Raw genomic sequence first — 16,175 nt, forward strand, 5'->3', positions numbered from 1 at the left:
GTTTGCACTTGCATATCCTTGTGCAGGTAAGTCGGCTGGCAGCTAAGTCGGCTGGCTCAGTATAATGTGATGGGGACAGAACAGTTCTAAAACGGATTTTAACTCTTAAAGTGGAGTGAAGAAAAGGAACATGTTATTGTCATTGATGTGTTCCAATTGCAGTCTAAATGGGCCAGTTTCTGGACCTACAAGTCTTCGCTGCAGAAAAAGTACAGGTGTGATGGCTATTTTAGTTATATGTAATTCTTACCAGTGAACCAGCATGCAAAGTAACCTGGACCTTGGTAATGTAACACATTGAGTGCAGTGTTGGTTGTCAGTACCATGCTGTATGAAAATCAGAGTGATGTTCACATTTGACCATGTTTACAGTCTAATTTCAGCCCTTATTTGCCTCATCTTTGCATAACATAGGGCATAAGTTTTTAAAGCAACATGTGACAGCTGACTATGCCAAAGAGACAAGTTGTTGCTGTTCATGAGCTTAAATGAACAAAATGTATCTATTTAAAATGTTTGGGTTTTTTTGTTTAATTTTAAATATATTTATTTAAATGTAAATGTATTTATTTAATTACTGTACAGTCTGGTCAAACATGACAGCATACACAAAACTGGAACATTAACTGAAACTAACCAATAGAGATATTCCATCATATAGATTTAAAATTCTGCTAATGACATCTCATAATGACCCTGATCATTAAGTTGCTCCTGAGTTAAAACTGCAATAATAACCATAGACCCCCAGTATCAGTACTGATGTATGCAACCATAAACACCTGTAGACTGAAGTCGTACAGTCCACTAATAATGCTGACTCTGCGTGTGTAAATGTGGGTAAAACATTTGATGACACCTTAATAAAATTAACTCCAATGCAGAAACATCAGTGTACAGCTTCAAAATGTACCGCATACTCAGATCATCAACCATCTAATGTAGCATTTAACAAAGACTAGACATGAGGAAACTAGAATGGCACACATACCTCCACCAAGGCTCAACAGTCCCAACCCAATATCAAACTTACCTGGATTCCTGGATCCGCACCAAAAGTCGAGACCCATCCTCCATCCAAGTTTTGTGGGATTCCATTCACTAAATTTTGTGTAATCCTGCTGACAAAGCAACCATCAAACTAACCAACAGACTGACACCAGTCAGAACATAAAGTCCTTGGCAGAGGTTAACAGTCTCCAATCAAGGTCCACTGTGTTGTAAACTGTAGGTTTCCAACAGATTGCATGGCTTAACCAACAAGGAAGCCCCTTTGAAGTACTGATAGAAAGGCCTGTTTAGTGCCGTACTTAAATTTACTGGTCTGATTTCTTCATGATTCAAGTAGATGCCCTCTACAGTTGCTGCAATTGAGTTCAGTCATATGTGTTGACTGTGAGTGTAGCAGGCCAGACAGTCATGGTTTCACCTGATTGATATCCCTCAATGGTTTTTGCACCATGACAGGAAGCATTTGTTACAACTACCCATCAGCCCATTGAGGGGCATTATGGCTATGCATGGATGAACCTGGTCTACTAGTCTGTAATGGACCCTGTGAGCCAGTTGAATGATTACTTCACCCCCAATGTTCAGCCACAGTCTACCATGGTGCTGAACTGGGACTCATCAGAAAGTCTTCATGCAGACACTGGCAACCACTTCCCATGTGCAGCGACCCTCAGAAGGATACATGTATTGGAGGTACATTGTAAGATTGACTAAAACTAAAAGGTAAAATTTGAGGCATTGCATTACAACAAAGAAGAATGGAAGTGAAATAGCCGTTAATAACATAAGCAAATGAAATAAAAAAGGGATTTGTTTTGCAGAAGCAATGTTTTTATTTTTCAGTTTAGAAATGTCAAGGATCAGACAACTGAATTTAGAACTATTGCAGACAAATTATTATTGCATGACCACAGATTACTATCCTGGTTTTGTTGGAAATGATTTATCTGGAACTCCCAGGAGAGAACAACATGGACAATGACCCGCAGGTCATTTGGGTTTAAGGCCCCTGATCTTCACTACACTGCCAGGAAAATAGTCTTTACTTATGTATTTAATCATTTATTTTATTGGCTTTAAGTAAGACAAAGTTAACTACTGAATATCAAAATAGCAATCATTTCAATAGCAATCATATGTAATTTGGTTCCGAGCTGCTAAATCTCCATTTCAAACATAAAACTTATCTGTTGGAAACTAATGTGGAATTGAAAACAAAGTTCTGAGGCAAAGATGAGAAATACACTTAGAACTCACTTCACACAACGTCACACTGACACAGTCGCAGTTCGAATGCATGTCAGCAGATTGTATGATGTTGTGGTATATTAAAGTGCAGCTAGTTAAAAAGCAGAGCAGTTGGGGAGCAAAAAGGGTCATAGGCCAGAAAGGTTAAGGACTACATTTAACATAAAAGGCAACTAATACTGTACATATGATTAAGCCCATCAACTCAATACATGTGATGTCAAATAGGCCAGATCACGCTTACATGACAGCAAAATGTTGCAACAAACTTGATTCATATGGAGGGATCTTAATGAGTGAATTCAACTTTGGTTCACTTTCTCACACACACACACACACACACACACACACACACACACACACACACACACACACACACACACACACACACACACACACACACACACACACACACACACAGTGATGGTGTTGACCAATAGCAAAGCTGCTTTTATGTCCAACATTAAGAAAGATATCATTTACATTCATCCAGTTGTATACAATGTATCTCTGTGGCAAACTACAAACTGCAACGTGAACACTATGGATTGCCCTCAGTCACCATACAGGAGTAGCTTATTTTTACTCGACTGTGTAGCTATCTTGATGACTCAGTTTTGGGGGCTGGTTGCATAAAGACATGTTAGACTGGTCTACAGAGGAGCCAGTTCTATCTTACAAGTCAAAACAATTCAACAAAAATAAAGACTGTCTACAGATTAATTTAAGCTGTAGACAAGCTTCAAACAGAGGACAATATGGCTCAATGGATGGTTTACTCCTGTAATGCAGTGAGTACTTTATGCTACTGCTTCACTCATCGATGTTTTTTTAGTACAAGGTCCTTTTAAGGAACAACTTTCCCAAGGCACAACAGAGAGAGGGAGAGCATTTCATGATAGCAAGGGGGAGGTTTCAGTTCTCTCACAGGCTGCATCACCACTGCTTTTATTTAGCCATTAAAGCCTTAATGGCCACTGTGAGTGTGAAGGACACTCAACTCCAATTCATACAGTGAGTCAACAAATGATTTTCCTCATCCGCTTTATTTAATATCATTAGAGAGTGAATTCTGCTGCTGCTTTGTAGGTTTATATCATTAAGTGTCTATAGCCATGGTAACAGCTCCGTGAGGCTGTACAGTGGTACTAAATGTTAATATCAGCAAGCTAACATGTTCACAATGAAAAACACTGTTTAGCAGGTATTGTTTAGTTGATTTAAAGGAAATTCATTGCAATCTATTTTGATAATCGATTAATCGTTAAAAAAATGTCAAACAATTGCTGGTTCCAGCTTCTTAAATATGTGGATTTGCTGCTTTTCTTTGTCATTTATAATTGTATATGAAGAGTCCTGTTGGTTGGACACTTTGGGGTATTTGAGTGAATTGTGATGAGCATTTTTCACTATTATTTTTGACATTTTACAGACTAAACAATGAATCGAATAATAGTGAAGATAACCTGCAGATTAATCAATAATGAAAACAATAGTTAGTTGTAGTTCTACTATGGTCACCATCTTAATTTAGCATGTTTGCATGCCAAGTACAGGAGAATAATAATCTTCCACTGATTATGACTGCATCATATCATATTCTGGTTCTCCTCAGTGTCCAGAGTGGTCCAAAAGTCCACTGGAAGTGTTTCAGAAGCACATCTGATTATATTTGAATGTTGGTCCAGTGCATTAATTGCACTCACATATCCAGTGCACATTAGCACGCCAGCTAGAAAGGGCAGCAGATCATTTGAAAGCTGTGAAAGACACTGAAGAAATACAGTGACCTTAAATGGACATTTGGAACTAGATTCAAACCAATGTATGGGACAAAATCCATCCTGAGAGGGGCATGAATGTCTATAGCATATTTCATGGCAATCCATCATTTCATCATCATCATCCAACATTTCTTCCTTGTTCAGAATCAATAGCAAATAAGATTTATCTTAATCTTAACTGAAGTCTTTGTGCAACCAGTCCCGAGATCTTCCTACAGCCACACTGACAAACTCCACTCATATTTTCAATGTAACATCACTGGGCTGAGTTTTCTGAACTGGTTAACAAATATCTAAAACTATTTTCTCTTGTGGAGGAAAAGCACAATTCCAAACCCATGTACACAATTCACCCATGTTTCACATGCAGATGTATTAATAAGCAGAAGCTGTTAAGTTCATAAGTTGGTGAACCGGGCTGCTGTCAGGGTGGATACTGCAACTTTGTTCCTGAGAAGCTTTTGGTGAAGTTACTCCTGTTTGACATCTCCCTTCAGCTTCCTCTTGACTCGAGAGTATGGGCTCAGTGCATCATCCATGATGAAATCGTACAGGACCTTCACCCACGATGTGTACTGAGGCAGGTCATCATAATACTCTGCTGCTATTTTCTTCACCTGGAAGCAAATGAGAAAGAATATTGAACACTGCTGAATGCTGCCTTAGAAGAGTTTAAATTTCAAAGAGCCCCTTCCTGTTTACGCAGCCTTTTGTTTCACAAGAGTAAAACAGTGGCTCTGACAGACCTGTAACAGGGCTGATACAAACTTCATAAAGAAATCCAACTAATTTTGTAATGCTAATTATATAAAATCCATTTTCAAATCCCACTGTAGTATTTATATTATTCTTCTTTTATATTAAAGATTAAAAGTTCACCCAAAAAGGAAAATTCAGTCATTATCTTCTCATCCCCAATGTTATAATAGTTTTGGATTTTTCATTATAGTTTAGTTTGAGTTAGTTTTGACTTTTTTTTCTCTAATTCAGTTAGTTTTAATTAGTTTTTAGAGCGGGTTTGCTAGTTTTAGTTAGTTTTCGTTTTTTACTAAATGCTTAGTTTTAGTTTAGTTTTTATTAGTTTTAGTATTAGTTTTAGTTTTTTCATACTTTGGTCTCAATAAACATATTTACGAGTGCATCTTCCCGCTTGTGGTGTTCCTGCGTGTTAACTAACCAGCATCTATTTGGTCGTCGGTGAAAGCAGTCCATTATCGATGTCTCCTCCTTCCCGGTGCTACCTGGCCGGGATGTTGCTTCACTTTCAGGGGAGCGACTTAGAGAGGCCACTTTGTCAAGGTACTCGCCATTAGCCTTCTTGTGCAAGCTTCTCAAATGGACTTTCAGATTCGTGGGGTTTTTTCCCTTGAGAAGTATTCCACAGATTGTATCACCTGTTTCCACGACAATGCACTTGCTTTTGTCTTTCTCGCTGTCATATTCAAAAAAAATCCCATATAGGACTCTGTCGCTTTTGCCCAACTTTTGACGCCATTTTTTGCCGTAGAGGGGCGAAGAGAAGCCGACTCTGGCCGGCTCTACACGAGAAGTGACGGACCGTGAGGTGCCGTATGGCGCCGCCAGCTCACGTAAAATTGCTTGAGCGAAATAAATTGATTTCATATCAATCCGAAATTGACAAAGACGAAAACGAAGGGAATTTTATCTATAATTTCAGTTCGTTTTAGTTAGTTTTGTAATCACACAATACAGTTTCAGTTAGTTATCGTTTTTTTCTTTTAATTATAGTTTTTATTTATTTCAGTTAATGAAAATGTTTTTTCAATTCTAGTTTTCGTCATTTCGTTCGTTTTCGTTTACGATAATAACCTTGCTCATCCCCATGTTTCGTAGTCCACAAATCATTTCTGGAGCTTCACTACACAACAGTGTCGTAGAAGCCCATGGATCCCACATGGATTTGAAAAGATGTTAGAACATTCTAATGATAATGACTGGATATTCATTTTTGGGGTTTCCTTTAAGGTCGTTGTAATAAGCATTAGTTAAAACGTAATCAGTCCTAATAAGATGATTGTACATAATATTAATAAGACTGTTATATTATATAATTGTTAAACATTTACTAAGCTGTAATTAGAAGATTACACACTTTATTAAGCACTTATTAGCAGAAACTCATAAGGTTTTTATTAACATTTTTAAGCAGTATATAGACTGTGAACAAGTTTCTTATACGTGTGCATAAATGTCAATTTAACAAAAACGGCGGGTTTATTATGCTATTATTAACACTTATACAGTCTTGTTAGTGTTAATAAGCATCTTATAAGGACTTGTGAGGGCATTATTACCTCACAAGTCCTCACATTAACTTATTACAAGGACCTTAATATAAAGTGTGACCAAATCTTTTAGCCATTGCACAGCAGATGACCCAATAACACAAAAATCAGGATCCGTCTACAGACAATTATTCATTATTATTATTCAACATACTGTAACAAAAGCCTGTGCTGTTTGAGTCTGCTCTTGAGTACATAATCATTGAGCTGCTGTGTCCAAGTTTGACCTACTTTACAGCTTTTTTTATGATGAGCCTTACACCCTGGTATATCGTGTACAGCACGTGTGTCAGCATTTAATTGGTGTCTTATCTTTGCTGCTGAAGATTAGTTTATCTTTCTGCTCAGACAGGTGCCAGTAAACTATGAGAAAAAATTAGATCAAGTCCAAAAGGTTCTGCTCCATGACTGTGGCTGGAGATTTATTTTAATTAAGGGAATATCATATCTTTCTAATCTACTATGTAGGTAAGGATATAAACATACACACATTCAGCATACTAACAGAATTTAGTAACTAACTAGAATTTTAAGAACAAAAAGCCAAAATGTTCACAAAATGTGAATATTTCCTGCTTTCTTTATTTCATTTCAAAGGGATTGGATTGGCCTGAAGCCACACAGCCACATTAACCAACCCACCTTCGTAGGTGTCCCATTGGCTGATATGTGTGTGGACGCATTTGGTTGTTTTTTTATATATATTTTTGTTTCTTTCTGAATTTTTCCCCACTTTATATCTAAACAATTTAAATGTTGTTTGTAATTTATTGTTCTAAAAATACAAGTGTTGCTGGAGTTTTGACCTTGTGTCTTTCCACTTCTATAACAGTACACTGAATATCTTTGGGTTGTGGACAAAACAAGGCGTTTGAGGGTGTCATGAGCACTTTGCTGCAGGTTGTACCTTTTTGTTGGATGCTGTTTTGCTGTGAAGCTCCAGAAATGTTTTGAGGACTATGAAACGTCACCCTACTTTCCATCTGCATGAGTGTGCATTGATAATTACTAAATTGTCATTTTTTGGGTGACCTTGTCCTTATATTGATATCCTAGGGGACAATTTAAAAAGTAAATCTGAGTTTCTGTGTAACACTGTTCTCACACACTAACATGTTTGCACAGCTGTACTAACCATGGGCAGCCTGCGTCCTGGGATGCTGGGGAAGTCATGGTGCTCATTGTGGTAGCCCACGTTGAAGGTGAGCAGGTTGAGGGAGCCATAGTAAGAGTAGGTCTCATGGCCCTTAAGGAACATGTAGTGCTCAGCTATGAAGTGACCAGAGATGGGGTGCAAGCCCATCCCCAGCATAGAGCCAGCCAGCATGTAGACCACAGGCTTGGCCCCCCACAGCCAGTAGAGCAGGATGTTAAAGGTGAGCTGGACCACCAAGTTGGTCACCTCCAGCTGAGTGATGGGTTTGGGGTTGATGCAGAGGGGCCGGATGGCATAGAAGAGAGGCTGCAGAATAATCCAGACAAACTTGCGGAAGCGCGTGCAAAAGAACCAGCCTTCAAACTCAGTGGGAATGTCTACATCGACGCCGTCTCCTCCCAGGTAGCGGTGATGATCCAGGTGATAGCGTTTGAAGGAGGCAGAGTAGGGCAAGCCAATGGGCAGGTTGGCAAACATGGCAAAGTAGCGGTTCCACATAGCCTTGTTGTTTCCAAAGGCAGTGTTATGGGAGACCTCATGAATAGCAAGGGTCATTGAGTGGTTGATACAGCTGCCAAAGGCATAAGTCCAAAACAAAACCCATTTCCAGTTCAAGTCTTTGACCAGGTAGAAAGCTAAAAACTGTATAACCACCATCATGCACACGACCCACTTCAGCCTCGGGTCAGGACCCATCAACGTCTTGATTTGTGGGTATTTGGCTGTAGGAGAAAAACAAGAGACTCAGTCAAAATTCATATGCTGCAAAAAAATATATATGTATCAGTTCATCCGTTTTCACAACAACACATTTGAAAGAAGGAATTCTGTTGATTGATTCAAGTTTGTTTGTGTGGAAATAACAGAAGTAACACATTTTCATACATCAGTATTATCTAGATTCAGACTGGGCAAAAAGAAGTGTTTCAGAGTCAACTACTGATTGGCACCTTGTGAAATGTATTGCACCATGCAACCAAGTAGGCAGCAGCAAAAACAAATAAACTAAAAGTGGCAGACAGTCCTTTTATACAAGTTCTCTACAATACAGTCTGGTATACAAGCACCTCAAAGGTTCTACTTCCAGGAGGGATTAACTGTACAGTTACAAGGCTTACACATGCAAAATATTTAAAAAGCAGGGGAGAATTTTTATATGTTGTCACCATTTAAGGAAGTCCAACTCTACACCACACTGTGCTTCCTGTCATTTCTAAAAAAAAATTAACTTGAAATAGAAACTCCTTTGTGAAGCTTGTAATTATGTGATTTTTGTTAAGACTGTGCTAGCGTTGTCATTTTTAGGCTGTAGATTGTGATGTTGTACAGGGCTGCCTCATACTGCAAGGTTCAGGCCCCTCTGTTTGTGCAAGAAGTGAATGAAACAAAAGAGCATCTTACAACATAATGCAATTTGACATAAGCTAGCACTGCCACACACGAGCTTAAGTAGGTAATAATTGCTTACTTTGGCAATAATCTTTTATCTTGGGAAAGGAAAAAACTCCCAACTAGTGTATATTTTTATGATTGAATCTTTTATAATGAACAAGTAAATTACCAATCATAAATTTGCTATCAATGATTATAATATGCTTGTAAAATTTTATTAATCATTTGCAAGTAATCTTATCAAAAATGATTCCAAGAATTTATCTCATCAATTTTTTTTATTATAAAACAAATAAGTGGGTCGCAGTTGTGTAATTTATGAGCAAACACTGCCATAAATAAAATGGCAGTCAGTAGAGTGTGTAACAGTCAACAGTCCCCTTTTGCACTCACCTGTAGAAACCAGCTACCTACATACACTTGATTTTATTTAGTCAAGATCCATACATTATTCCCTAAGGAATTAACGAAAAGGTTTCAAAAAAAAGAAAGAAAGAAAAAAAGCCCTATGTCTTAAAGCAACATTATGTAGAAATAAAAATTTTGTGCGATTTGCCGCCCCCCACAATTTGATTTCAACACCACTATTGTAAATAAAAATCCCTGGTCTGCAACGATCTGTCAAAAGTAGGGTTGTACCGATCCGATCACGTGACTCGGAAATCGGGGCCGATCACGCCACTGAAGACTCGATCGGGACTCGGATGTTACGACCCGATCAGAGATCGGTTTTATATATATTTATTTAGTCATTATTTGTATTAGATTGTTGATATATGGGCTATTGGTGATTCAAAATAAAAAAAAATAAAATGAGTATTTACTACCACCGTTTACGACATGCGCATGCGCAGAAGACCAGCACGCCAGTTTGTTTTGAAGCGGAGTGGCGAGTTGTGGCGCACCATGTCTGCTGTGTGGAAGTATTTTAAAGTGAGTGACGAGAACGATGCAGTTGCAAACTGTCAGATATGTAAATTTGGGATATCGAGGGGTGGTAAAATATAATAAAAAATAAGGGACACCTTGGATAGTTTTCTTCGATCTTTTTAATTTTTTAAATGTATTATAAGAGTATCGGATCGGGACTCGGTATCGGCAGATACTCAAAAATCAAAGGACTCGGACTCGTATCGGGGGCAAAAAACCCTGATCGGAGCATCCCTAGTCAAAAGTAATGTAGGTGGTAACTACAAATAAAACTAATTAGGTCATAACAATGTAATGTGTTGAAAACTTGTATCTTGAAGTAAACATGTATGTAACGCTGTGATCCTACCCTATCACATAGTGCAGAAACAAGTGATAGAGATGGCGGAGTGGCTGTGACAGAGACACCATTCACTCTATTACAAGTCACTGCACCATCAAAATGATTTTAAAACTGTTTTTAAGGTTAAAAAAATTTACAAAATGTTGCTTTAATATAAAAAAAAAAATGAAAAAATGAGAGAAAAAAATCCTGAATCTGTCCCTTTATCCGGATCTGCACCAAAAGTTAATGGGGTCTATTTTCCTCCATCCAAGTTTCATGGCAATGCGTTCAGTAGTGTGCTGACAAACCAACCAACTAACATCCTTAATGGTAAATGCCATCCGGAGATATTTAGCGTATTGCACAATATTAACTGTGAAAATGTTGATGGAAATGTTATCCTTGTAATACTGCCATTTCATTTGTAATAACCATGAAATAAGCCTTCAAATACTCACATATGTTGGGCCATGTTGCTGTAGATGCAGCCTTATCAAATGTTGAACATGCTAACACATATCAGTCATGAGCTGATACTATGACTTTTGGCTCTCACCTCTCTAACTGGGGTAGCAATGGAGACGTAGGCTGGAACTATGCAGGAAAGCCTTTTATCTCATCTTTGTTATCTTAATTACTGATAGGAGACCGAAGAACAGTAAACATGTACGGGAATCTCAGGTGACTTGCTGAAGTCATGCAGCTCCAGGCCTTTTCTGCATGTTCAGACTTGAGACTAAAAGACTTAATCAGTAATCCACAGGACTAGTGGGCTAGCCAGTGCAAAATATTACTAGACCAGTGTTCATGCAGAGCAACTCAGATTTCTCTCTATAACCAGCAACCAGGCTGTTCTATTTTTTATGTTTCAATATGGCAGTTTGGTTGTCCACATAACTACAGGCAAAAACACACAGGTTCAGCATAAAGGTCATTCAGACAGGCTTGATTCTTCAAATACCAGAATCCTGTTGATCATCTAACAACAGATATGTTTTAACTCTTCCCAATTGCAAGACAATGGTGTTGCAATGTTTTGTTCTATCTACAAACCACACCGTTCAAGCTGTGAGAAGGTGTATTTGTTTAATGACGTTAGGAGCAAAAAGACTTCCCACATATTTTCCACATCAGTCTTGTGTAGCCTCTCTGCCCCAGTCATTGATCAAATACACAACTGATCCTTCTTTAAACTACATACAGACCAGTAAAGAGTCTGAATCTATGTATTTCTTCCTTTAGAGAAGTAGACTATTTGTTGTACAGTTTAAGCATGTTTTTAAATGGCTAGGTTAAGCAGAGTGCTTCCATACAGATGTATTATCTATAGCTTCGTTGTTTAAGAGAGGGGAAAGGCTGTATCAGATTGATATCGGTAACGCAGATACTCTGTTGTCTTATCGGTATCGGACATGAAAACCGGTATCGACCCATCCCTAGATAAAATGTGTGCACAGGATGCGTATCTAGCAACATCACTGCAGATGCTGTTAGTGCCGACTGTCCTTTGCTCCAAACTGAAATTAAGAGGAAAATAAGCGGTTGCTGTAAATCATCAACATTAGTACAGACTTCCCAACTTTTTCTTCAGAGCTCTATTTTCCATTGGACCGTTAAACATGATCTTGAGACCCATACTTTCACCCAGCTTTGTACTGATTCAGTCTATATACGTATAAAAAACATTTAGTTATGTATTATATTTGTTACTCAGTCACTGTCTGTCTGTCTGTCTCATTTGAACATGTTAAATTTCAATTAGCTGCTTCTTCTTGGATTACTTCAGGCCTTGCACCAGTCATTGTCCTCTCTGGTGGGTCAATCTCAGTCTCAATGACTCTATTAGACCTTATACTTTGAGTACATGTTTGTCCTGCCGATGAGAATACTGTTAACTTCCTGAAAACCTCTGCATCTCTCAATAACTCCCAAGTCATAACATTTGGGGATTTCATACTCAGCTTTAAATAAACTTAGTATCCTGCTCTTCAGAGACTATGTCTGCTGCCTCTGTGGCAATACATTCATAGCAACCTGGCTAATCTGTAGTGTAGCGGTGCCTGAGAGTCTCCTGACACGGTTGCATTCACTCTGTACTAACATGAATAATTTAACCCAGGAGACAGCTCTGCTGTCAATGAGTATCTTTCTCAGTGGATCTGGTCTCACTCTCCACACAACGGCAGTACTTTGTGTTGACCAATTAACTTAAGTGTGTGTTATGTTAACAGAAAACCTATACACCCTCAATCATTCAAAACGAAGCCGCGGCCCCAGGGGACTCACACCACCTGATTGTCATATTAGGTCAGTCTGACAAAAGCCTTTTGTTTGCCGCAATAAAAGGAGCAATGCATATCGACCTGCTGCTTTAATTCAATGACGTGAATCATTTGACACACGTTAGTGTCTTAGTTTAAGTGCCCTATTTTTTTTTAATTTCTTCTTTGGCAATGCTCAGGCTTGTAGGGAAGTATAGGAAGATCCTGAACTTTGTAAAGATAGCTAAGATGTAGGCTAATTTCACAAATAGCATAATACATTTTAGGGCTGGATCTAACAAATCTTTTCATAATTAATTCATGTGCTGATTATTTTCTTAATTAATCAATTAAAACTTGGTCACATGAAATTACCACACACCCAGGAGAGATTTCTTGTGTTGCCCTACCAACAGTCAAAAACCAGAGGTGTTCAAATTACTACAACTGTAAGACAAAGAAAAGCAGCTAATTCTCATATTTAAGAAACAGGAAACATAAAATGTTTGGCAATATTGTTTGAAAACCTGCTGCAACAATGAAATGATTATCATAATTATGGATGAGATAATCAGATGATCAGACTTGATCAACATAAAATTAATCAATCACTCTTTTCAGGAATTAGTTAAGTTAAAATATCATAAATGAGGCTGTTCCTGCTCCTCCAAAGTCACATGTTCCATGTGTCTTTACTGTATCAGTAAGCATACCTTTGGCTTTGTACTGATATGCCTCAGTACGTAGTTAGCACCCAAGATAACAGCTGGTTACACAAAAAGGGTTTAGTAATTTTCTCCTAATGTGTTTAATTAACAGTGGCTACAAAGCCAACAAAACACTTCCTGAGGCACATTTTTAACAAATGACATAAGTGTCAAAGACTTGTCCGAGTCTAGTCTTCCGTTATGTTGTGTCCAAACCGTTACTGCAACTTCGCTGCGAGAAGCTGAGGACTGAGTTATGTCATTTCAAGGAGTGGCCACATCACTAAGTGGCTGTAACGTTGCATTGCTAACGCCGATGTGCATCTAATTTCTACATATTAAATTATATAGGTCGGAGTAACATCCATAGTGGGTTCTGTCAGTCATTTAAACGGGCATAATAAATCTTTCACCAACATTAACGCATCTTGTGCCTGTCAGCTAACATCGTGTAGCAAATACACGGGCGGATATGGAACCGTTAGCTTAACGTTAACTAGTTACGTTACCAAACTGAGCCTTCTTACGCTGGCAGCGTATCTATATAAGCACCATTACACGCTTCACTCATTTTAGTACTCGAAGCAGCCACAAAGCTAAGTAAACATAGTTATATCTAAACTAGGTTAACAATAGGTTTATCCAAAAACTTGCTAACGGATAAGCTAACTCACCCAAGATCTCTTTTCTTCTGTCGGCATGCGGCTGGTCCGTATACACCCATTCGTAGTCTTCGCGGGCGACCCGGTTCCCCATCTTTTAGATTAACGTTGCGGTGTTATACAACTTTTTTTTGTTTAAAAAACAAGTATCCAAATATCACAGAGGTCGTTTAAAAAAGAACTTCTCCGGTTCTTCTCCCCTCCTCTGAAGTGCTCCCACTCTCCTCTCTGCTCAGTCTGCTGACCTGCCCGAACATCAGTCAGCTCTCGCCCCAATCTGCAGCTCCTCCTACCGGCAGGCCGATCACTGGAGCCACCGTGCACCGCTGAGCCAACCGCTGACACTGGTGAGATAAGTGTAATCTGTCAGCCAGCTTCAACAATCACGTAACTTTCAGCTGACATAATATACATCCAGAATATCAGCCTTCAGGGCAAAAGCCACGCTGATAGGGTTTTTATGTACGCCTGTGACATTCATCAGTTCTCTGTCTATCAGCCCTGACTTGTTTGTGTTCAGTGAACCTAAAAGAGAAAGAAAGGTCATTGGGTGACCGAGTGTTGCTCTGGGGCCCAGACTGTGGTGATAGTTGTATTGAAGTCTATGGGAGATGCATGGAGAAACACACTCAAACCCAACATATTCACATCTATGACTTCTGATGAAGGCATGGCTCCAGACAACAGACCACACTTCAGAGAGTGGGTTAAACAAAGTCCAACCAAATATGAGCACAGTCCTGCTGCTTAGGCAGTACAACTTGGGCACATCTATATAATCTATGTAAGTGCAGTCTATTTACCATACACTTAATAAATGGCAGCAGCAACTGTGTTGGTGCTTAGTCCCCACTGACCAGAGTGACAGAGTGAACAATAGCCTGAGAATATTCCTCCCCAACAACAGCAGAGTTGTATGTTCAACAGAGGAGCACAGTGTCCTTCAAATAAGGCCCAGAGGGATGTCATCAAGCCTAACTGGTACAACTGGGAGAGTGTAATCATGTGGAAAGCAAAGACGATTACTGTCAAACTGTTATTGTCCAGTTGCAGTAATTCATAAGCTTCTCTCATGAAGATGTATTCTGTGGTGTTTGAAGGTATCAGTGAAGATGTTGATCGGGACATTGATTTGATTATTTCAACATTATAACACTGACAGGAGATTATGTCACAATATTTTAAATATATCATAGAATTATATAATGTATTTATATATCCAAAAAAGTCAGAAAAAGTTGTGATGAACCATGAATCCAGAACATATTAAAGGGGGACATAATTCTACAAATGGTTAAATATAACTGTCAGAATATAACTTAAAACGTGTGCACATGGCTTGGTAGTCTGACACATACCATGCACTCGCAACATCCCGGCTTTGATTCCAGATTGGGAACACTGTCAGCTGTAAAGTTCCCGTTATGCTTCCCCTTCCTGTTTGTGGTTCTTTAGAACTTTAGCTTTAGATATTTGGATTGTTTAGCATTTGTAAATAATTGAATAAAATGTGATTTACGTAACAGATAGCCTCTGTGTGTATATAAAAGGATGGGCAAAATTATAGTGAATTCTGTTGAAGCCAAAAGAAGGGGCGATATGAACAAGATTAAAGAATATAAGAAAATACTTTACTGATAAAGATAACTGTATGCCAGTAAAGTTACAGAACAAAATATGTAATTAGATTACAGATATATTCAGTAAAAAGGGGGATTACTAACGGGATTACAAATTTAAAATAAAGAATGATATTCTAGTCCATAACTGTGCACATGTGCACACATGACAACACTTCCTGAGTCTCCCAAGTATCCTTACAGGATACACGCTCGTTATTAAGATTAAACAAACGTTGTCTTATTGATGTTTATTTTCTCTGGTCTTTATTTGCATATTATTGGTATTGAGGTAATCCATTTTTAAGAAGAGCATTTTGCAGTTTGTATAAATTGTTCTAGACACATCTTTGGCTGTAATGCCATTACATAACACTGCTGTTTCTCTCCAGCTTATCTAAGTGCAGGGCTGCTGCAGCTGTAGAACATATAACAATGGAGCGCTTCCTGTTTTGTGCCACACTTGCTAAGTGCAAGATGTGACACATTCAGCTATGTGACCTGTACTTGGAATGCAAAAAATGTGAACTCTGCAGTTGGGGTAGAAAGGCACCATAGTTCTCTGGATTGTGTCTTTGTGCCACGTTGTCTCAAAACCATGTCCGAGTCAGGTACAGTTATAGATAGTTGGGTGCTCAAAGACACTTACAGAAGGCAGTGTGGGTTACAGTGACCGAATGAGAATGCACAAAGTTTTGTACTTGAAGTATTGACAGATGAATTCTATATTATGTCTGTGCTTAGGGACAAGTTAGGAGAACGTTTATAGGTGCA

The 16,175-nt window shown here is 38.6% G+C and overlaps 1 protein-coding gene across 1 annotated transcript; it reads right to left on the reverse strand.

Moving 5' to 3' along the window:
- Positions 1-1,820: 1,820 nt before the first annotated feature.
- Positions 1,821-14,061, reverse strand: degs1 (delta(4)-desaturase, sphingolipid 1). Its single transcript, XM_073481998.1, has 3 exons — positions 13,795-14,061; positions 7,485-8,227; positions 1,821-4,660 (listed from the first exon to the last, which is right to left on the reverse strand). The coding sequence occupies exons 1-3, from the start codon at positions 13,874-13,876 to the stop codon at positions 4,514-4,516; spliced, it is 972 nt and encodes a 323-aa protein (XP_073338099.1). The 5' UTR covers positions 13,877-14,061; the 3' UTR covers positions 1,821-4,513.
- Between the last annotated feature and the right edge of the window lie 2,114 nt (positions 14,062-16,175).

Source organism: Pagrus major, chromosome 15, assembly GCF_040436345.1.
Source record: "Pagrus major chromosome 15, Pma_NU_1.0".
Lineage (NCBI taxonomy): Eukaryota > Metazoa > Chordata > Actinopteri > Spariformes > Sparidae > Pagrus > Pagrus major.

Excerpts from the sequence above, each read along its gene's own strand:
- degs1 (XM_073481998.1), bottom strand. The coding sequence starts at position 13,876 with ATGGGGAACCGGGTCGCCCGCGAAGACTACGAATGGGTGTATACGGAC. Across the intron at positions 8,228-13,794 it reads CAGAAGAAAAGAGATCTTGG|CCAAATACCCACAAATCAAG; the intron begins GTGAGTTAGCTT and ends TTTCTCCTACAG. Across the intron at positions 4,661-7,484 it reads CAGGACGCAGGCTGCCCATG|GTGAAGAAAATAGCAGCAGA; the intron begins GTTAGTACAGCT and ends ATTTGCTTCCAG.